Here is a 24,123-nt window from a genome sequence, read left to right as displayed (position 1 = left end):
TTTTATATATATATATATATATAAGCTCCAAGTGCTGATAGACATTTGATTTCTCTGTGATTAAAACATTTAGATAGATTTTTAGATATAAATATTTTCTTATAATTTTGGTGTGGCGAAACATTTGAAAACATATATCTTCAGAAAATTTGCAATTTGAGTATTGGATTGGTCTAGCTTGGGAAATGGTCTTAAACATTTTTATTTGTCAAACTACAGCTTGCAATGGATCCTTTACATTCTGCATGATGTTGGGCTACACAAAATTTATTTCCAAGTTATTTTTCCTAACTACAGTAACTTGAAATTTTTAATTCAGAGAAATGAAATAATTCTGTCAACTTTAATCAAAGGTCCACCAAAGCTCTCACATAGTACCTAGAAAAACACAGATCCTTAAAAAAGCATTTGCACCTTTTAAGACAATAAAACCACAAACATTCCTGTAACTCTTTGTGATTCCACATGACCCACATGAATAGATTCCAATTGTAAAGTGAATCAAAAAGATTTATTTCTAAATGTTTTATAAATACTAATTTGGGAGATCTCGTGTTCACTTTATATTCAACCTTTTTACACTGATATCCCTAAAAAACAACAGTGTCAACAGTCAATAATGAGATCTCAGGCTTTGTTTACAGCACTTTGTTGATTTGATTGGCTGAAGCTCGATGGCAATGATGTCAGACAGATGTTTCACTCAGTATCATGCTTCAGTCTGTTTTCTGTAAGGACTCCCTCGGTGGTTCTGTGTAACAAAGCCATCTGCTGCTTTGGGTAGTTTTCACTGTTTATAAAGTTTGAATTCACACACACCTTTGTCTTTAGTAATGCTTATTTTGCCATCAAACACCTAAATGATGCAAAAAAAACATGCTTTTAAAAACATGCTTATTTACCGCTATGTTAAAATTTATATACCATTAAAATAAATATAATTATTCTAGAATTGTAAAAAGATTGTTGGAGTGCCCCCCAAAAAGGTGGAGAGCTTTATATTCAAGGGTGTTTTTACACTAGCCTTGTTTTTAGCTCTGCTTAGTCTGCTTTAATTGGTCCATTTATCTAGAAACTGATTTGTTTCTAGATGGGAGAATGTGTAATCAAGCAAAAAGAAAACGCAAACGCCAAAAAACTTAGGTCTCGGTTTGGTTGAAATGAACTTGACCCCTTGCCTGTACATTACCTTTTTGATGAATTTGAAAAAAGAAGAAAACAGTTTACCTAAATATTGTCTCGGAGGCAGAGATTATGCTTAGATGGCAGAAGTGATTAATTACACAACAACAAAGCAACGCAAAGGAGATTTTTGACGATTGTGGCAGTAGAGTACTTACTCAAATGAGAAGGAACATTTTAATCACTGGTGAAGCTTTATCTACTTTAGGATCCAGCAAAGCTTTTATCACTTGAATAAATGATTCCATGCTGCATTTGTCAGTGAATAATAATTCAAGACAAAAAAGCAAGATGTGAATTGGATGAAATAAAGATGAATGAGCCAAGCAAGAGTGATGCTGTTAGCAGTGTTACCATGCAGGACGAACATGTTAGATTCAAATCCTTTGTAGGTTAACCACCTACGAGTAGTTTCACTTTTATTCCTTGTATTTGTGTTTTTCTGAAAAAACAAAGCCTGAAAATAGCTTTGTAATCCTTTTCAAAATGATAAATGTCAGTGACTTTTCTCTCGTGTTGTGCATTATGTTGGTTTGCCAATGCCTTTCAGCTTCAGTAGATCAATTCTGTATATATGTATATTAGGTTTTAGAAAGTGTTCATTAACTGCTCGTTCACATAGTTTTATTTCTTTTAGGACTGTCAGGAAAGAAAACGAAGGCAGCTCACAGGGTGCATTTCTCAAGACTGCCCCTGCATTCAGAAGAATGGTTAATGCAAAGCAGAGTAGAAGAGAAAATCAGAATGTTCTTGCTAAGAGTTTCCGTGACAGGCTAAGATTTAACACAGGGTGAAGACTATGGCAAAGTGCAATCACAATGTGTTGGGCTAAAGTAGATGGCTGCAATCAGTGCTGCAGCAGGCCCATTCCCACCGGCACCAGGGCTCCAGAACAGATGTTATGTGGAGAGAATTTGTCAGAAGGCCTCTCTGTCTTTTGGATTCTGTTTTCAGGCACATCTTTTTGGTTTTAACCAGCGCTGCTAGATTAAAAAAATTAGCAAACCTTTTCTTAACTATTTTATCTATTTTCTAAGATGGTAATGTTAAGCATATTAATAATTTAATAGCGATACATGTTAAATGCGTCGTACGGCCCTATTTGCAAAATTACAAAATGTGTTGTAACTCGAGATTAAATGATATTGTACATAATATGGGATTTTCCTAAGAAGAGAGAAGATTTTATTTAAAATTAGTCAAAGATTGTGTATGTATTTTTGAGAAATACAAGATAATTTTTTTCTGTTCATAAACAGATGAAAGACTTTAAAGAATCTGTAATCAATGTTGAATAATCCATGTTCGAGTAGTTAATTCAGTGCAACCCAGTTTATTTATTCACTAGTTATTCACAACAAATGTCCAAATGCACTTACTAAAAACAAATACAGAACAAACAGATAGAGATGCACAGTGAATTCAGTCCAATTTTATTAACTGATTCAAAATTCAATTACCTAAATTCCAGTTTGACCCTAGTCATAAAAAAAGCAGTCAACTGCAGTTTATTATGGAAACTTGTAAAAAGGTCAACAAACCAAAGGCAGCAGTGAGGTCATTTTTTTCACTATGTTGATTTTCATTACCTATTTTAAACATTAAAACATATATTAATAAATTAATACAATAAATTAATGCCTGTTGAGTACAAAAAGCGCAATATTTTTAAAGCTCCTGTACATTTGATTATCTAGATATTCATTCATCGTTTTAGAACAAAGCTTATACTCTACCCCAATTTTTTCTAAAGAAAAATTCAAAGCCGTCTTCTTAAAATAAAGGCCAGTATCCACTCAGAGACCTTAGTTCAAAGTGTTGCTGCAGTGCTTTGACCCCCCATGTGGTTCTTGAGGAATAATCGGTCAGCAGTAATCCAACAAGCCTATGGTGGGCCACATGTTGGAAAGCTGAGAAAAGCTATATTTGATTATTCTGTGCTGTTACCCACTGTACTGTATACAGCCAACTACCGTCAATTGAGTAGCTCATGTAGATATGAATGAGAGGAGATAACTGAGACTTCGCTGTGAAAGACGGAAAGTTACTAATGAAATGTTTAGCAGCACTTCTGACTGTTAAACCAGTAGCACACATTGTACTACACAGATTTGTACTTTAGCGTTTCAAGGCACAAGTTGGGGAGAAACTTTTTAATTGCTTATGAATCCTGTTTAAAAACTAGCTTTTACTCCCTCACTTTCAATATGTGGACTTTTTTAATACAACCTCAAGTTTTATTCTGTTATTTGTGGTGCATGCTTTAATGACCCTTTTACTCCATTATATTTCCTACTGTTATATGTGCAGCACTTTGGTAAACCATCTTGTTGCTTTCAGAGTCCTGAAGTTCTTTAATTGGTATGGTGTGATATATTAATAAAAACATTTGCATGGGCCGTCTGACCAATGTAATCATTCATTTAGCCAACAAGTATTTGACTAATTGAGAGCAACTAATCTTTTGTCACCAGGCAGTGGTGTGATAATTAAATATGGAAAAAGCAAAAAGCAAGCAGGTGACATTAAGACAGAAGTAAATTATTCCTTTCTGATACTAATCATCCCCTAAAAGCACCCATGCTATATAAAATGGGGACTATTAAGCAAAACACATACTTAATTTGCAAGGCTGGACTTCTGTTTCATACAAAATAGCTTCATGTTTTAAAATGCAGACCCATGTAAAAACTTTTTAGACATGCCCACATACCTGGGGCCCACATACCTGGTTCCAGAGGAACAGCATCTTGATGATCTTTTGTTTAAGAAAATGAAACTATCTACTTTTTACAATTAAGTGGACTGTGTGACTGAGACAGACAACTTACGAAGCCTTCCTTCCCACCGTCACTATATGCTGTATACACTATAAGTGTAAGGAATTGTTGCAAACACTTTCGCATGGAACAATCCCATTATCTCGATAAGCATCACAAGTATTATAAATTATATATATTATAAATTACAGTGTAAATTAAGGTAACCTGCGCACTCTAGCATCTTAAATTTTGTCCCTGTTTTGTATGAAAACTGCATCTTGGTTTCCTTTAAGAATAGCAGAAAAATAAGCAAAGACGAATGAGAGAAACTGGACATTTTCTATGTCTCCCCATGACTGCGTTTATTTTCCACTTCCCGCTTTCTTGTGTTGCCTACATTAACAATTTAATTGAAAATTAAGAAAAAGAGTCATTTCAGAATATTATTGGACCAAATTCTTAAAAGACTGATGATGTCTTTTAAGAATCAGCTGTTGCAGCAATCTCCAGCAAAATGAAAGAGATGGATACACAGAGAGAGGGATAAATAAATAAAAAACAAGATCTCTGCCAGCTGAAAAGATAGTAATTTGCAAATGTTGGCTGCCTCTAGTAAAATGTTTGCCTACTCATAACATAAATTGCCTGTGTGTGGGCTTCCCCTGTGCTACTCATGCACTGCGTTTTTATAAACTGAAAGATACACGACACCTTGTGTAAAAATGTCCAACAGGACTTACTTTGTTCTTTTATTGCAGTAGTATATTCTCAAATGGAAAAAAAATAGAATTTCCTTTCACTAATTTAATTCACCGTGGGAAGGAAATTTCACAGTTAGAAAAAAAAATGATGGCATAGTTATTGGCTTTAATAAAAAAAAAACATGTAAAAGATTGTTTCATCACTGTGAAAAGGACATTTCTTCACAAAAAAAGAACCCTTAACAAAACAAACAAAAAAGAAAAGTCACTGCTAGATGAATAGAAGGAGACGGAGGGAAAGGAGAAAGGAGAGAAAAAAACAATAATGGTCTCTACAGTTCAGCATCTGCTCATTAATCTTTCATAGACAGCCAAGTGGCAGCTGCAGGAAGCCCAGGTTATGGTATCAAATCTCAATTTATAAATAGAATAGTTTATAGAGCTAGGTGGCAGAATACCGTCATCCAAACTGCCCTTCTCCTGCCTCTGTCTGTGGAATCTCAATATTTTCAACTTCCAGAGTTTGTTAGCATTCAGCAATGCTGTGTAGTCTCAGTGTAAGACATAAAAATACACATCTGTCAGAAGTGATAAAATGATGAAACTGAAGTGGAAAAACTGTCATATGCCTACTGTGTGCAATACATATGCGCCACGACTTTATGAAATTTTGTCAAAAATGTATATCGACCAAAACATGCCCAATCATGTTTGGGCAAAGATAGGCTCCTAATTGATCCCCTGAACAGTAAAAGCTATAAACACCACATTTTTGGCCTGATTGTTTGTCACGAGAAAATCCTCTCATGAATCCTGTTTGCGATGGTGATGCTTCACTGCCACTGACCCCCATTGCTTCAAGGTCGGCTTGCTGACAGCTGAAGAATGGCAAAGTACCTGTAAGCTTATATCATGGCACAGGTGATGTTAGGTGGAAGTGCGATCTTCCCTGCTCCTCAGTCCCTTAGACACAGTGGTGACAAGTGAGCCTGTTATTGATCAATGCACCGTGAAAGGACCTTATATTATATGACAAGTTCATACAAGTTATTTATTTATTTATTTTACAACAAATAGATGCCAGTAACTCACTGGGTAAAACAAGGTGACTGACTTCTTTCTTTATGTCTAACTTTTCGTGTACCTTTACAAACGCTTACCATGGTCTTTAAGGATCTTTAAAGCAAAGATAAAGCACAAGGTTATCAAATATACACCAAGCTGAAAAATATGTTTGAATTAAAGGAAATAGATATGTAGATTTGGATGGTATAGATTAAATGAATGAATAAAAGCAAAGTGTATATTAAATACAGTTAGAGTAAAAAAAAGTGACAATAAAAAGCTGCCAAACTGGCATAAAACAAGACATGTGGCGGTGTGGTTCTGTTGGTCTGTGCAGTATATGTCATCATTATGCAACATGATTGGCATGATGGTCTGGGGTTACAGCAAGCTATAACCTCTCATAGGAGGTGAACGTAACATCATTCAGCTGTCTAGAGGGTCATGAAAGTCATGATTCGCAGGGGTTTTTTTTCGCAGTCAAAGCTTGGAGTTCCTGGTTTAAGTCTTGAAATGTCTATCTCTTTATAAAACTTAGAAACATGTTTATTTCTTAATATTGTCTCCATCCATTCCTTTATTACTGTTTATATAGGCAACTGGTTGCGAGTTTACCCAACTAATGCTAATAGAATATAGATTCATATCCCTCACATCTCTAGTCTTTTTTCATCTTTCCTTCTTTCCTTTGTTTGTTGCTGTGGTTCAATGGTCCAGTTCACTGAAGTATTTATTTTTCTGTATGTTTCCATGTGTTTTTAGTACAAATTTCACTGTTTTGTTTTAGAAAAGAGATTATGCTGTTATTTAAACTGCGGTGTTATAAGGTGTGCTGATACAACCATTCATTTTGTTTTATCTCACCTCTCTCCAACTGCCGCTTCATTATTCAAAGGCCAACCACACAGTTAGCACCAGCAGATCCTATTTCGAGAAAGTCCCACTAGGACCAATCAATGCTATTAGATCTGCCGGCATGATTAGACACACTCATGTGTTCTCCTTACTTCTTTTGCTGGCCTGTAGGAAAGCTTGTGAGCCTTTTATTTATGGATAACCAATCCCAAGATATATCACTTAGGTTCCCAAGGATCCAAACAAGGAAACATTTAGACTGAATGAGTCTTTTAACAATAATATTAAACTTGCTATACTATATTATTCATGGTTTGAATAAAGAAAGAATTAACATTTTACTGGGAAGACTTAAAAGCTAAATGTACAATGAGGAATAAAATTGATGTTGTAAAGATTATTTTTATTTAATTTTTTATATATTTTAAGCCTGGTTTGGCACTGAGTCATCTTTTTAAACCAAACTAAAAGATTGTCTTTAGTTGCTGGGAATCTCCCAGTACTAAAGGAAGTCTGACCAGAGATCTATTGCAGAAACCTTTGAAATAATATTGACATTTTTATTTCAGCTCAGTCAAAATGGCACAAATTAAATTAAAAATAAATTATTATGAAATAAAGTTAGTCCATTAGATGGTTAATTAATTTGTTACTTTATTTTTTTTACAGATATTCAGTACCATGCTGGCCCACATAATTTAGCTTAGTCGTGACCGAAAATATATATTAAAAAAATAGATATACACTTGTTCAAATACTGAAATTGTTTTTGCACAGAAACAAAATTTACCAGTTAGAAATGTTGGCTCTGTCTGGTGCCAGAGGTGGGCTGTTTGGTCTGAGACCTGAGAAGTGATTTGGACTCGAGGTCTAAAGAGAAGAGAATTGCTTTGGACTATACGTTTTGAGAATTAAATTCATCATTAGGTCTAAAGACTCTGAAATGGGTAATGTAGGCTTAATGACAGCCACTGATCAGACTACAGACAGAATAGGAAATTGTGGCCATTTTACCCTTATGCAAAAAAAAAAAAAAACCTACATAAAGTTAATGTACTGTGCCTTATGATTGCAGTTTGGATATAAAATATTTCTTTGAATGAACAGAATTAAATTTCATATGAATATGGCCGCAACTATCTTATTCTCTGTCTTTCTATATGTCATTTTAACTGAGTTATTTCACATATGGAAATTAGGTTTCCATAAAACCCCCTTACATATGAGTAAGGGGGAGGCAGTTGGTAGAACAGGTTGGTCAGACCCAGACGTCCCTGGTTTGAACCCGGTTCCCTCCCTTCCTGGGTATGATTGGGGGGGTTGCTTCAGGTTGGGCATCTGCAGTAAAAATCTGCCAGGTACATGCGTGATGTACATGGAGGAGTCAGCTGCCGTGCTGCAAGGTGCCGAAAGAACAAGTGAAAACACATGGGTAAACCAAAGATTGAAAGGCATGTGAAAACTGTATTGTGTAATGAAAAATAAAGAAAAGATGGGAGAAAATATTTAATCTGTGGAATGTGTTTCCCCCATGTGAAACAGACGTTAGCAATAATGGGAAGAGTTGGACTGCTGTGATGCAATAAAGATATTTTTCCTGTGATTTTTGCGAAGGATTGCATAACTTTTGATATGCCTTTTTAAATAAAATGTGAATAAATATGTATCTTTACTTTTTCAAAACTCATACTCCATTTTTATTGTTATTGTATGAGATGTACATTTCACATTTCCTATCAGTAACACATTTCTTAGTTGAAAGAGAAAAAGCCTGCCAGGGGAATGAATGATTTCTAACTTACCTGTAAATTGGGATCTTCGCAGTGAATGATCATCTAATTGAGAAATAAAACCAGAGTAGCTGTGCTGTACATTTTCAATTTCTTGATAAAAACACTTTTTGTAGAAATATTTACGGAACAAGTGTGAAGCGTTTTGGTTCACGTAACTCTTACATCTTTCCATTTTTAGTTCAATAACCTATAAAAGCCCTTCAAAATGTTTGCACAAAAAAACCCATTTATTTTTCAGTTTCATGCTCTTTTATTGTAAGACTGGTCTACAGAACTTTCCCTTCAAACATTCTTTGGTTGCAGCTGTAGAAGTTAGCAATATGTGTTGGTAAGAAGGCAATTACCGTTTGGTTTCAGAACATTTTATGCTTGGTGTGTACAGCTGTACATAGATCTTAGAGATGTAATTCAACAAGCAAAAATGTATTTTACTTACCCACCAAGAGATGATTCAAATTACGAAGCTCCTTTTCTCTTGTCAGACTACAAATGCATAGAAATGGGGACACTTATTAATACTTAAAGACTTGAAAATTCACACAAACAGCATTAAGGGAGCCTTAAAGGTTGCAAATTCATTGTTTGTGGCTCCTCTAAAATTTTGATTTAAAGTTGCTGTTTTTACTAATATTTGAAGAAAATGTGAAGCGGTGTCTTGTTTTCACACACAAATGTGTGCATTTCTGATTGTTGAATCAGTTATATGAAGGATGCCTTATTCCAGAGAAATAGATATGATTTTCACCTAACTAGATTGTTTGGTACATGAAAACATTATTTATAGTTACTACAAAAAAAACAAACCCTACAAAAGAAGCCAGAGCATGAAAGCGAACTCCTACTTATGTTGTGTTTAACTCTCATAGGATGATTCAATGTTGACTGTATTTTTTTTTGTCATCTTCTGTCATTCCAGCTGTCATTTGCTGCGACCACCCCAGTTCTGGCAGACAAGAAGAAGTACCCCAACTTCTTCCGCACCGTCCCGTCCGATAACGCTGTGAACCCAGCAGTTATCAAATTCCTTAATTACTACAACTGGAGCCGGGTGGGGACCCTCACACAGGATGTTCAGAGGTTCTCAGAGGTCAGTTCTTTGTGTGTGTTCTGTATAAAGAGCACATTATAAAAATTAAACCTGAACAAAACTTGAAAACTACATTAACTCTAGCAATAGAATGCTGACGTTTGTGAAATTTCATATTCAGAATTGCAATACCTTATTTAATCATTTAAATTTTCTTGGTTGGCTTTTGTTTTTTTACTGTATTTGACTCCCATAAAAACAAATAGTCTAGGATATCTAAACATTGGGGTGAACATTCAATTTTTTCTCTTTTTTTTGCATTTTCAGAGTTCTGATTATATTTTTTGCACTTATGTTGTAAAGACTGCTGTTTAAATTGAAAGATATCTGTGTATATTGTAATAGTTTACCAGTAACCTAACAACTTGAGTAGAAAAATAATTAAACATTAGGCATAATAATCTAATAATATTGTTAAAGAAATGTTGAAAATATTTTTTTCAAATGAACAAAATTTCAGTTTATTTCTAAATGAACAAAATTCCTAGATTAAGGTTGAGTAACTACTCTGCAAGCCCTGTCTCAGTAAAATAAAATCAGATTTTGTATTTTTTGATTGCACATTTTAAGTACTTCTAAAGGAATGTTTTCTAGATTTGTGGATAGTGTTGTTTACCCAACATTTTGTGTCTCTATAGATCCAACTCTATGCTCTGTGGATTTTGCTAAAGCCAGAACAGTTTAACTCATCAAGACCTGATGCAACATATGAGTAATTCGGTTTTCATTCCCAGAGAATGCCTTAGGCCTGAATAAGTTAACTCATTAGAGCTTTTATCATTGTGCCTCTATATAGGAGAGACATTTTCAAGTTTTATTATGATGAAGCATTATATCACTATTATATGCCTCAATTTATTGCACTCTCATTTAGGAAGAATGTTTTGCCTCAAGCTGATTCACCAACTATAGGTGCAGCTGGGAGCACTCTAATCTTTAATACTTTTTTTTTACAATTATCATTAAGATACTGTGAGTATGATTTAAATGGATGGCAGTCATTCATTATCAAAAACAACTAAATGTATAGTTGTTTTTTTATAGTATTTTTTTGCCCACAGGACACAAAAAGTCCTTAGGGACTCGTAATCTCTTAAGATTAGATATTTTAAGAGATTTGTCATCAAATTAACACACTTGAAACAAAAGCTGATAATTAAATCTGGGAAATCTTGACTATTTATAAAAGGGGGATGACAAATAAATAAAGACCCCAGAAAATAAATACTGTTTTACAGCAACTCTCATCATTTAAATCATACATTAATGCTTTTCACTGGCCATCTGAGCAACTGAAACTGATGCAAAAGTCAGCTTTTAATTTGTTCATCACATTTTATTTGTTGTTTACTGATAAGTGATACTTTTGATTTAATAGCTCAGGTTGAAATAAGTGTCTCATACATGTAGTGTGTAGTCAACCTTAAACCTATAAAACCAGGGCCCTTAAGGAGACAATAAAATGGAAGTGAGGTAAAAAGCAACGCAAGATGGATAAAATGTTGCAATCAGAATATTATTGTGAAATTTTCAAATTAAAAACTCTGTTGGTTCCATTTGGTCTCGGTATCTAGGCAGGTCTCTATCACCACCATCTGGAGAGAGAAATGGAGGATTCATTCATAATTTATGAAAGTAAAAAGAAAACCACAAACACAAAATGAGAGTTGAACCACAGACATCGTGGAGTAAGGACAATAAGGTAGCTACATGTATATAAATAGTCACTGGTATATCATCAAGTATAAAATAAAGAAATCTAGTGACAACAGAGGACAGGGAAATCCAAAGACAACAATTTAACAAGAAAACCCTTCCTAAATAAAGCTTCAGAAGGAGTTAATCTCATAAGATCTTCCAACCACAAAGGGAAGTGAGTTTTAAAGATGATATATCTTTTACTATTTGCAGCAAAACAGAATACATGTGTGTAAATGAGAGGGGCATCAGTTCAACAGTGATGTTACACGAAGTAGAAATAAAGAACAGAACTTTAAGTACGGTCAACGGTCCTGAGCAATGGAGAGTGTGGAAGAGAGGTGAAGTAGTGTGTGTAAGCAGGTTGGAATGCATGCAGAAAAATGTCAGATATGATGTGCGATAAAAGGGTTTCAGCAAGAACGAAGAGGAAAGGTGTACGAGACAGCACTGCAGCAATGTTATATGGTTCAGAGATGGTGCCAATGAGGAAACGCCAGGAGGCAGAACTGGAGGTTGCACAGCTTAAGATGTTGGATAGATCAGGTATGGGTATGTCAGAAGGACACCTGATGTTAGACGTTTAGTGAATAAAATCCAAAAGGCCAGAATGAGATAACTTGGACATTTTAAGAGAAGAGACAATTATTTACTTGGGAGATGGATGTGGAGTTTGGAGCCATAAAGGTGGAGGCCAAGAAGAAGACCAAAAAGCAGATTTTTGGATGTGGTGAAAGAAGACAAAGTTAGCTCATTCCTTTTTATTGGGTTTCTTTGTAGTGATACTGACGAGCAACCACAGGCAAAGTAGTCTGGCGTTGGTGTACAGAACTTGAAATTGATTTCTAGACATAAAATTATCCTTATATTTGGTCTTTAAAGAATATTACTGCATTACAGGATTTATTTAGCCCTCCAGTGTTGCTGTTCAATCACTTGAAACATACTAGATCGATTGCTTCTAAAGTCCTACTTCTGAGAGAAAACAAATCAACTCTTTAGATCCAAGCTGATGGTTACATTAAAGAAAATGGTTATTCAAAAAATATGTGGATCACCTCTTAAACAGATACAGCATCAGGTTGGAGGAAAAAATCCTTTGTATAGCTTCCTGCATTCAGTCAGGTCTGCAGTATATGTGTGTCTATCAGTATAACGCAGAATACAGCATAGACTTTTTATGCGCTGGCTGAAGTAATCATCACCATTGGTACTGATTTAGCACTTGTCTCATTCATAATCAATTTAGTTCAGTTGAAAAATACTTTAATACCAAAGGGAAATTAAGTGTTGTTGTAACTCATATTATCAAAGTTTCTTCAAACAGTTGCTGTATGCAATGACGGCTGTAGGCAGGAAGGACCTCCTGCAGCTGTCTGCGTTAAAGCGGTTATAAAGAAGCCTCTGACTAAGGACGCTCTGAAAATAAAGGTTCCTTCTTTGTTTTGTCAACAACTATATCACTAACCATTCAGTGCATGATGTTAAGGGTCTCCCAACTGCGTTTTCATAAAAACATTGAACAATACAAATGCAAAGATGTCTTCCTGTTTGAGATGCCTCACAAGTTGATGGCTTAATATGGCTGAATCCTATGATGATACACAGTTTGCCAAGGTAACATTTGAAAATGTATAGTGGTGCTTTATGAAAACTCTATGACTTCTTCCCTTGGCAGTTCTGAGGTGTAGCTGCAATAGGTTAACCAAACAAACTGATTTCTAGCAAGTCTAGAGTGTGGATGAACATCATTTGACCTGAATTTTGTGCTATTCCTACAAACAATTTATGAAGGTTTTGGCTGTGAGTTCCAGTTTCGAGGTTTCAGGAATGTATTCCCATCTGACTGTATGTGGTCATAATGTAAAGCATTATTTATACATTTGATTTTAATTCTTACATAGTCATATACCATATCAGATATGAATTTTTTTATTACAAAATATGATAGGCATATTGACAGAGATAAATGCAATATTGGGATCATTTGTTTTACTTTTAAGAGAGTAGGATGTGGAAAGGAGGGGAGGGAGAGTATGTATGCGAACTCTCATTGTAAATCTTGGAGAAACAAAATCCCTTTATCTCTCTCTTCCTGAAGACACCAAGGGGCTTAGGATAGGCTGAAAACAGACAGCCAGATTCAATCAGCCCACCACAAGATTGGCTTCTAATCCTGATTTACAAATATTCAAGCATCTCTTCCACACTTCATGATTCTTGCAATCTTCTGTCAAGTTCAAAGCTTGCAGTTTTGCAGTTATTTTTGAAAATTATTCACTGTTACAATTTGTTGATGAATAATGAAGATTTGTTTTAGTCTGGTCATAAATAAGGAGAAAAAAGATTAAAATGAGAAGACTTGCTTTTGCACAATCTTTCCTTAAAATTTTGTTCAAATTATTTAATTTGTGTTCATCACATTGTATACTGAAAGCTAATGTGGATATTGTTCATAGCCGTAGTTATAGCAATCTAACTTTAAGTGTAAGATGTATCCCGTTTTCTTCAGTTCAGACACACAGAATGACGACACTACAAAAAAAGGCAAAATACTAAATTACCACCGATGGAGAATATTCCCTCAGCTATTATATTCTGTAGAAAAATAATAAATATATGAAAATTGGCACAGAAATATGTAATTTAACAGCTAAACAGTATAGATTTGTAAAACCTGCCTAGAAAAATAAAATAATGATATTGTCAGTTTCCTGACCATGTTTTAGAATGATGCCTTTCCAGAATAAAAGTTTTAATGTTGCTTTATCTTTCAAAGCTGGCATTTGTTTCTTATCACTGAATTTATTTTAAGTAGATTGAATAACAAAACATGGAGATATTTTACTACAAGTCAGTACCAGTCTTGGTAATACTGCTATTTTTTTTTTCTTAATTTATACTTATAATCCTAAGTATTGACAGCTGATATCTAAAACCAGGTGATCTGTCAGCCAGTTCATTAAGATTTTCAGTTATTTTAAATTGTCTTGAACAATTTGTGTACTATTATATTTTATCTTTGGATGTGATTTGCATATTTACTCATTTCCAGGGAAGCCCTTGTTTTTCTTTTCTTATTTTGGTGTTTCTGAGCCTCTGAAATAGTTTTTGTAAAGTCTTCCCACTAAATAAAGCCACCTAACATAGGGACTCAATGAATGGAAAACAACCAATTTTAAATCGGATCTCTAGGAATTTTTACCAGGTTCTTGGTTTAATTAATAAAAACACCAAAGCTAACACAGTCTGATAGACATCAAACAGTATTTTGTCATCAACACTGTGATTTTTCCAAAGAGCTAAGCTATCTTCCACTTTGTCTAACAAGGCATTTTTAAATTATATTGGATATGGTACTGCAGATGCTGGATACACTCATTTTTGAATTAGAAATAGACAATTTCTATATTTTTTCTATAATGTGAGAAAACATATGAGGGGATTTGCGGTTTGAACTATTTATTCACTGTTGATTCAGGAAGAGCATCCTTATAAAGGCTCAAAGTGTGACTTATTGTTCTTATTATGTACTGTTAAGGAATACAGTTGCACTAATAAATGTATCTTTTGTACTGAAATACAGTAGCCTGTTTGATAATAGAGTTAGTTTAACCTCTTAGCTGTCATGATGACACAGGCATCCTCACAAACCCCTGGACTTAGATGTAAGCGTTTTGAGGACATTTTGAGGACGGTATTCACTGAACAAATAAAATATTTAGGGCCCTTGTAAACGATTATTTTAGTAACCAAATAATTTATAATTTATTCAGATGATTAATTGAGTAATCCAATAAAAAAAATTATAAAATAAAATATTGGACAATTCTGCTAAAAAAAAAAAAAAAATTTTAAATGTGCAAAGAACTGGTTTTGAACAGCGGTACCTCAGCAGGTATTTTTCTTACTTTATTCAGCACTGGACTCTAAATTAGTAAAAAGTAGAAAAATTGTGAACGACATTCATACGCTTGAAAAAAATCGTGACTGAGACTTCTATTATTGTTTATAAAAAAGGCCATGCTCATTGGAGGCACATTTCAAAGAAATTAAGAGTGGTTCAAGACTTTTGCACAGCATTCCTCTGTCTCTTCCATTCTGTGTCCCCCTCCCAAGGTTAATGTTATATAATGCTTGTTAAGGACTAAGTCTGTGGCTTGCCCATCCTGCACAAACACCTACAGTCTGGTGTCCCCTGGGAATGTAACCTGTAAGCTAAAGTCTATTTCTATTCTTAGGCCACACTGAAACACACACTTTATACACACATCATGTTTATACATGGACACTAATGCTCCCTTAATGGGGCATTTGTGGTTTGTTGCAGCTGGAGATGAGTATGAGTAAGGGCTAGGTATTTGAAGGTATTAAAATGCCTATTCACACAACACACATTCTCTAAAAGACACACAGCAATCAACATTATTGAAATTGCCAGACAAACAGGGCTCGTCCAGGAACACAGCAGCAATCATCAGTCAGTCAGATGACAGACCTGACTGAGAGTAGGATTAGGACTCTATCCTCTGCCTGACTCCCTCTGCGCTCGAGTGTTTAATTATACTGTGATCGCTGATAAATGTAGCAGAAATTACTGTCTCAGCACCCACTCTATTGCAGTTCCTGTCTTTCTTTTCTCAAAAGTTGACTAAATTGTCATTCCTTTATAAATAACCGTGCATTGCTCCGTGAACCTGTCTCTACAATTAGTCATTCATGACATCAGTAAAAGAAGGCGGTCATAAGAGCAGGCAATTTGAGCAACAATGTGTGATGCTAGTTTATATAAGCTCCAGACTGGCTGTACAGTTTGTTGAATGAGCACAGCAATTTATACGTGTACAGTACAATGCAGCAAGGACACAACACTATGACATTTTTTATAAATTACATAGAACATTTATAATATTGTCAACAAATTCTAAAACTAATGATTTAGTCAGAGAAAACATATTTACATGGCATAAGTTGGTTTAAATACCTACAGTTGAAACCCAATATTTACATACACAGTCCAGAAAGAATTATAGTCCTCATTTTTCACTCTGACTACACAGTTTGACCTCATAAGTGTTACTTTAATGTGTGTTTTTTTGTACAATATTGCAATAAATGCTACAGCATGAGTTTGGTTCAGGCAAACATGTGAAAATGAATGTGCTTGCACGTTGCACACTTCATACTGCTGGTTTTTCTGGGACTCACGCCATACATAACTAGGCTATTGAAATGGGGAAATACTCTGTAGGCTAAAACCACTGATCATTTTTCCACCTGATGAAGACTGGTCCTTCGTTTTTGCCATGGCACCTTTGGTGTGTCCAGTAACCCTTTTCTGAGGCAAATTTTACTTGCTTTTCTACATGATGGCCTGCTCAGAAGGGACATAGGATTATTCCTTTTCAGTATTTGATGCCGTGAATTCCCAGACTGCCCCAGACAACGGTGGATGTTTATTATTACGCAGGAAACTGCCCATTTGTTCTGATAACCAGCTTTTAAGCCATCTGTCCCCTCTCAGTTTATGCAAAGCGCGGCATTCAGGAAAACACAGATGTGGTGGTTGTTGTCTGAATTAACAGCAGAAGCAAAACAAAACAATCCAAAAGAAATTATTTCTCGAAATTCACATCTCTTAGTGGTTTCCTTTTCCTCTGCATGTCTGACTGAGTGTGGTTGTTTTTGAATATTCTGACCATCTGTGTGTTGCTCCAGTGCACCTTAATAAACATTTGGCTGACCCGCTGCCATTCCTCCCTTTTCTAAACATGTTTTCCTTTTAGCTGAACTTCAGCCAGGCGCATCAGAACAACACTTATAATAACACAACAGGATGTCATAGCTTGTCTATAGCACCAAACAAACTGTTTCTCAAGAGCAAAACCAGGTTATATTGATCCACTCTGGCCTTCCTGTTGTTTCAGCTCGGCGCGCTACAGTGGTGGTAATATCTGTACAAGAGTGAGTGATGTTCAGGGTGATTTGGATATCTCTCCAGGGCACCACAACAGGATGCGATTTTGATGCAGTCATCAAGATCCATGAGGGAAATAAAGTGGAGATTCTGTAGACTTATTGGTACTAATTCAGGAACGTATTTAGATTTACAACATTGAAACACTTACCAATAGTGATGGTAATTGTAATGATAGCATTGTGTTAGCCTTTTATACTTTTACATCCTAATGTCATTCAAAAGAATGTCGGTGTTGTGTATAAAGAAAAGACGCTACTTTTTTTCCTCGGAAATTACAGATAAAATCTTATCAGAAAATGTTCTATTGGTATCTAAAGATAAGTTATTAATCCTCATTCTAAAAAAAAAAGGTGCTCATTTGGTCCTTTCTTTCCTCTTTCCTTAAGACCTTCAGAAACCTTATTTTTATTTTGTTTACCTTACAATTTAGTCTATGTTTTTAAAAGCTGGTAGAGAAACACCCCAAAAGAAGGAGGAGAAAAAAATGGAAAGAAGAAACATGTATTCTGTACATTGTAAAATAATTTGTAACAAGTGGTTTAAAAACAAAAGAAAATGTGAAAGGTAATTGGGTATAAATACTTCTGCACTTCAGTGTGTGCATACAGTTTTTTTTTTCTTGTTCATTAAAAGTGTATCCAGAGCAATTTAGGACACACAAATATGTGAGTGAAGTACAGAACATGGACAGATATAGAGCAATCAAACAGGACCTTCATCCGTTAGCTGTGCTGCACTGTCATTGCCAACTGTGCTTGGCAAGCACATTTGAGAACAAATACCTTCTGATGTTTCAGCCTGTCCCAAGTGCCAAGCTCCTGGGTGGGAGCAGACTGATTATAGCTGCAGGGCATGGCCTAAGGAAATCAGAGAAATCTGATTCAAGACACAGTGAACGAAGTCAGTGAGGCTGCTGAACAAAACAGAGGTCTTCAAATGTAATTTACATTCCTGAGATAAAACCGAGACAACAACAAAAGGATAAAAGCTGACAAAACAATGAAACATGTCTGGGAAAATTATGCCATTTCCTCAAATGATGGATGCATCATCCTTCAGCTAATCAGTTCCTGCATGCCAGAGTTTTACCTAATGGTTTTTCAGGGTCTGAAAAAACAAATTTTCACTAGTTATGAAATTTGAAGACATGAAGGATGTCTGCAAACTCTTTCACTACTGTATTTTTGTGGAGTAGTGGTCATGATTGGCTATTAGCATGCAATAACATCACTGCTATTAGTTAACATCTCAAAATATTTCCCATGCACAAGTCATAAAATAATAGTACAGTAGCTGTTTAGGTTCAAGCACAGCCGGTCTGCCATCCCAGTGGGACTTCTGCTTTATTCTCTTCCTTTTATCACATTACTCTCCATTCAACTGAGTTAATTCATCAATATAGACATGCAGGGGCAGCAGATACATCAACCAGCCAGGAGAAGCAACTAAGAAAATAATGTTCACATTTGTTCTTTCATGTCTCAGTCTATAAAACATCAAATACGCATTCTTCTTGAAAATGCACACAGTTCATAATGTGAAAAGTGAAACTAGAATCAACACCAAAAAGACACCAAACTTGATGTCTTCCTGTAATATACGGGTTGTATTTTCTAACCAATAGTGACAAAATGAAGGCAGCATTTCAGTGTATCAGGCTGGATTTCTGCCATTTTATAATATTTTGCATTACACTATGAGCACAATAACCTCAGAAAGCTATAAAAAGTAATAAAAATCACATATTTGAATTCTATTTCGTTTAAATTTTGTTTAATAGTTAAAATTATGATTGTTTTTCACTTCTGTGCACATTCAAATGCACTGAACTTATTGGTTCATTTTGTTTGTGTTATTGCACAAACAATAACACAAACAACAAACAGGGAACAAACAAATTGTGTGCAATATATTGCACGGAATAATTGAAAACACCAAAGAACTTATTGCAACAAGAAATTCAAGATACAAAAAGAAAAATTCTGTTGGGGTGCCTATTTTCTTACTTATTGTTTTCATTTACTTGTTTACTTTACTTGTTTTTTTACCCCTCTACACAAAAGTATTTATACCTTTTCAACTTTGTAGAACATAACCACCACAAATATTCCTGTATTTGTTTGGGATGAATACTGTGTTATGTGTGTTAATGTTATAAAATGCAACAAATATGCAAGGTGTATGCAACTCTGGCCTGAGGAGTAGGGTGCTCTGTCTAGGTCAGTTGAAAACTCCTAAAACTGCCTGGAGCCAAACCTTAAAGTTTTAACTGAACTGCAACTGGAGAGCACAAAAAATGTCTACAAAATCTAACCCAAACTTTTTGCTGTAATTCTCTAAAAGTAAGAAATCTCAAGAATGATTGAGTGAGACACAGCAGGTAAATCAGTGAAGCGTTTCCTAGAAGGAGCTCTGCATGCTAATGTTACATAATTTTTTTTTATTATTATTATTTCTGCAAACCTGGATAGTATGTGATATGTCTAAGTTTATATTGTATTGACATCTACACAAAAGCAGTTCCAGGGAGCATTAGTTAGTGATTTCTTTATCAAAGCAACACTTCCACTGAGTTACTTTTTTGAATGTTTATTGAAATATTCAACTTCCAGATGAAAGAATGTCAATTTAATCAAAAGAAATTCCACTGCTGGGTTCTTCTGTGAACTAAATTTAATGTAGAAATTCAAATTTAAAACTCCACATGTTTTGTATTTTGTTGAAGTGAACCACAATATTCCCCCAAATCAAGTGAAGGCTATCATACCATATTCATCTTTTATGCAGCTTCTATGATTCCCACTTGGAGTAGCCATGTCTCTCAGGGAATCTCTGTCTTTCTTAGTTCATGTCACTCCTGGCAGCTTCCTCCAGGACATGCAAGGGGCCAGGATGAATAATATAGAAAGACTTCAGCAGTGACTGTGTGCAGAGATCTTAGATTGTGAATGATCTCTTCTTTCTTTATGTTCCCACAGGTGAGGAATGATCTGACCTATGAACTGGAGAAAGCAAACATCCACATTGCAGATACAGAAAGTTTTTCCAATGATCCATGTGTCAATGTCAAAAAACTGAAGGTAAGCAAGACCTTTTATGTTACAGATACACTAAAAATAAAGACCTAAGTTAGTAAATTTTTTATGTTGTAAAACTTTTCATATTATATTGAGATAATAAGCATGCACATGCTCACTTTACCATTCAGATTTGTAATAACATCAGATATTTTAGTACATTTTGATTAAAAAGATTTCACTTTCACTCAATATGCAGTATCGAACCCTAAACTGGTTAATTTGCGATTGTTTTAGCCAAAAAGAAATAAAAAACCCTCACGATCAATTGTTTTGTTTCATGTATGCAAGAAAGTAAATTCAGCTGCAGATGGCATTTAATGATGCAGAGTAATATAACAACAGTTTGGAATTTTTCTAATAATGTCACTATTCCATAAGAATAACCTATTATTTTGAAAATTCTGTTTATTTTTGGCAATAGTCATAGTTAATTTTGTATAAAGTAATCAAAATGTTGTCCAAGATCAGCTAACTTTAGCATCAGAGCAATGGGTTTGTGGGGATGAAAGATTCAAAGTAATGGTTGGTTCAGGCTATATGACTCTATATTAAAAAGAAGGCTTGGATCTAAATGAGCCTCTTACTCTCCATGCTTTTTATAAGAGTAAAATATTGAGCATTCACTGTAGTTTTCATGATGCTGCAGAGATAAGTTGATAACATATAGAATACTTGTCTAAACAAATAAGCACACAGTTTTATCATCTCATGTCAAAACTGTTAAAATTTTAAAGCAGTGAGAAAAATACAAGCTAAATGAGAAATGTAATTAGTAGGAAACATATTTTCTCTTTTCATACTATTCCTTGGTAGATGACATGTTACATTATTTAAAAGACATATGAAGAAGCAATGAGTAGTCCATGAGGCAGAGAAGAAACAGAATGATGAGCTGTCTTTCCTAAAATAAAAATGTAATCTGCATGTTAAGGTATGACATTCTAAGCTGACATCAACGGATTTGAGCTAACTGAAGATATGCAAATCATGGTATTGCCTCAGAATCTTTGCAGAACATTTGTAAAGAGTGGGCGTGATCCTCTGACACTTTAAAAGTCAGATTCCCACTCAGCATGTAACAGTGTTTTACTGTCTCCATCACAGCAACATAATATGATAAGGGTTTTTTTTGTTTTCTGTGTTAGGATGCATACGAGGCTCTCAGCATCACAGAGCGATCCACAAATAGAGCTCTCTCACTCTGTAATGTTTCAGCTGAAATATTCAAAATGCAGACAGGGAAAGGTTTGGCAGGAAATTGTAGCTTCCCACCATGTTTATTTTTGTTCAGTTAGTGTGTTTTTACATTTTTTCTCTTGTTTCTTGTCTTACATTTTGAAGAAGGATTAAAACACAAAACACTGGTAGAACAAAAAAGGCCTTCATTTGAGACCTGAATAGTCTATTTTTAATTTTAGTTTATTATTCATAAATTTGTCTGTAAAATATCTGTGCTGAGTTGCTCGTGTTTTTTTGTGACTGCAGACTATTCGGGCAGTTTCCCTTTAATGGGGACGTACATGTGGAAAAAATATATTTAAATATAAAACAAGGTATTTTTTTTACACCTTAGTTATTTATATTATTAGTAAAAATCAGATACTGCCATCCATTGCAACTGCAGACCAAGAAGGTTTCAAATTTCAACTGTTCAGGAATCTCTCTAGGGTTGAATGTTCTCCCTTTCCCTGTTTGGGTTAACCCCAGACACTCTGGTTTCTGTCTGTTTATTATGAACTATAGAAAGGAATATGTATGAGTGCAGGGTTGCTTGTCTCATGGATCTTTGCTAGCATGGCCAATACATATTGGCCTCCATCGCTCTAGGAATATGCCTAATTTCAGCTTCTGTGCTACATTGTATTTGCATCTGGCCCATTTTTTTTGGTTCTGTGATCTGTTCTGTCCCCTTCATTTCTGTCCAATGGAAGCAATGATTGTCATCTTGGGTCACAATTTTTTTTGTGTTTTTGTGTTTTTTTAAACAAATTATAGTCTGGTTGCAAAGAAGCACAACATGAAAGCAAACTACGGCAAAAAAAAAGTCGTCTTTTGTTCTGGACTACACAAGCAAACCAAAACACTTTCCTTTTGTAAATACACCCCAAGATCTCTTAACATTTCTTAATTTCACAAGTAAATTTTTATCACACGATTTCATAGAAAGACATCAATCATTACCTTAGTGTATGTGTAAATGCATAAATTGTGTAAAGGGAACCATTCAGTTTATGGGACTGCATTGTGTTGAAGTCAACACAGTACTGTGCAATATTTGTTGGCGGTCCGGTGGATGTAGAGCGGCCTAGAATCAGCTCAGGATAAATACCTTACACTCTTGCACAATCATTATAGGTTTAACCATTTTGTAAAGTATTTTATTGATACCAATAAAAATTCTAAAGCACTTCTGCTACTTCAAATCCCCAAATAGCACAAAGCCAGAGCAAGAGTCTCACTCTGAGAGCACTGAACAGCTTGAAGGACCAATCGACTCTGTGTTCTAGTTTTATACGCCTCTACAGGTTTGAGCTGATGTTAATATTTCAGCTGAGATTTGCCTGTATGAGCAACTGCTCAAATAGTTTGTCATAATTGCACATAATCGTTTAACAGTTAATGTACACATAAGACCATCCTCAAAGAGTAAGTGTTTGACAGTTTCTGCTCATCATGCCATAGTTATCATGGTGATGGGGTCCATATTGTTTGTAGAAACAACAAAGCCTAAATGGACTTTTCCCCAATCTCACAAGAAACCATCAATATCACATTTATGTTTGTGCTTAATAAGCCGTAAATATACTTGATTGTGTACAAGAGGTAAAATATCGCTCAACTCACTAAAATATATTAATCACAATTATAATGATACAAATAACCCTGTCAAGGATGAAGCAGCCAAAGTTGCCCTTAACTCCACCCTCTCTGAGAACAGTAATTGTTACAGTTACATAAAAGCTTGAGCAATGGGGCTTATTTGGGCCTCTTCAGTGCCTGAGTCTCTATGTTATGCTCTAGCACAACACACTCACTCTTGCCCTTGCCTGCAACTATACAACCTTTTCTATGTGTTACCAGGCATGCTTGGGTTTTCACTCAGACTGTGGCTCCTGGCTATCATTGGAGTCATTTGGATTAAGTGCCTTTCCTTGAGGGAAGAGCAGCACCGTTGAGTTGCTACTGGCATGTCTTTACCACACATTTACAAACATGTGCAAAGTAGCACAAAATCACAACTTGGGGATTTAAAAAGTTGCCTGGTCTTGTCCAATTGTACAAATATGTAAAGTGTTGTGAAAGATGGAGCCTGGAAGACTTGTTTTAGCTCCAATGAGTAACCACTAGAGATGTGTTGGAATTAAGATGACAGTGATTAGTTGCCCCCTCTGATCTCAGGATGCTCAACATATGGTTGGCCACAGCCTAAGGGATAACTTAATGAACTGTATTTGTAATTGTTTCCCTTTATCCAGACTAACAGGAGGATGTCATAGGTTCACTGAGTTTGAAGTCTTCATGTCCCTTTTTATTTTTAAAGCTACTTCTACATAATTTTTCAAATTTCCATTTTTGTTTTTGTATTTGATGAAGTCAAAAAGATTATTTTAACTTTTTTTTTTAAATATTAAAAATATATATATATTTTAAATATATAGGTAACTTACAATATCTCCAAATAGGTCAAACAGTATTGTAGGAATGTCATTCCTTTGAAATATTTTCTAATATAAATGTTTAATTTCAGCCTTCAGAGTTCAATCACTTAATGAAAGCTTTGTCACTATCTGCAGTGTTAGGATTGAATATGGCTCTGTAATGGACCTCTGGCACATCTCATCCATCCTTATACAGATTTACATTCATCAAATCTGTCAGCATTAGTGTTGTGCAATTCTGGATTATATGCTGGCATTTTG

General features: G+C 35.0%; 1 protein-coding gene across 1 annotated transcript in view; it reads left to right on the top strand.

The window, feature by feature from the left end:
- gabbr2 (gamma-aminobutyric acid (GABA) B receptor, 2) overlaps positions 1-24,123 on the top strand; it is a 187,452-nt gene that overhangs the window by 80,147 nt on the left and 83,182 nt on the right. The window contains exons 3-4 of the mRNA XM_028036005.1: positions 9,275-9,445; positions 20,102-20,203. Of these exons, the coding sequence (XP_027891806.1) occupies positions 9,275-9,445; positions 20,102-20,203 (273 nt within the window). The remainder of the gene's footprint in view (positions 1-9,274; positions 9,446-20,101; positions 20,204-24,123) is intronic.

Source organism: Xiphophorus couchianus, chromosome 13 (assembly GCF_001444195.1).
Source record: "Xiphophorus couchianus chromosome 13, X_couchianus-1.0, whole genome shotgun sequence".
Classification (NCBI taxonomy): domain Eukaryota; kingdom Metazoa; phylum Chordata; class Actinopteri; order Cyprinodontiformes; family Poeciliidae; genus Xiphophorus; species Xiphophorus couchianus.
Note: the sequence above shows the minus strand (reverse complement) of the source record. Positions and strands in the feature narration are given on the sequence as shown.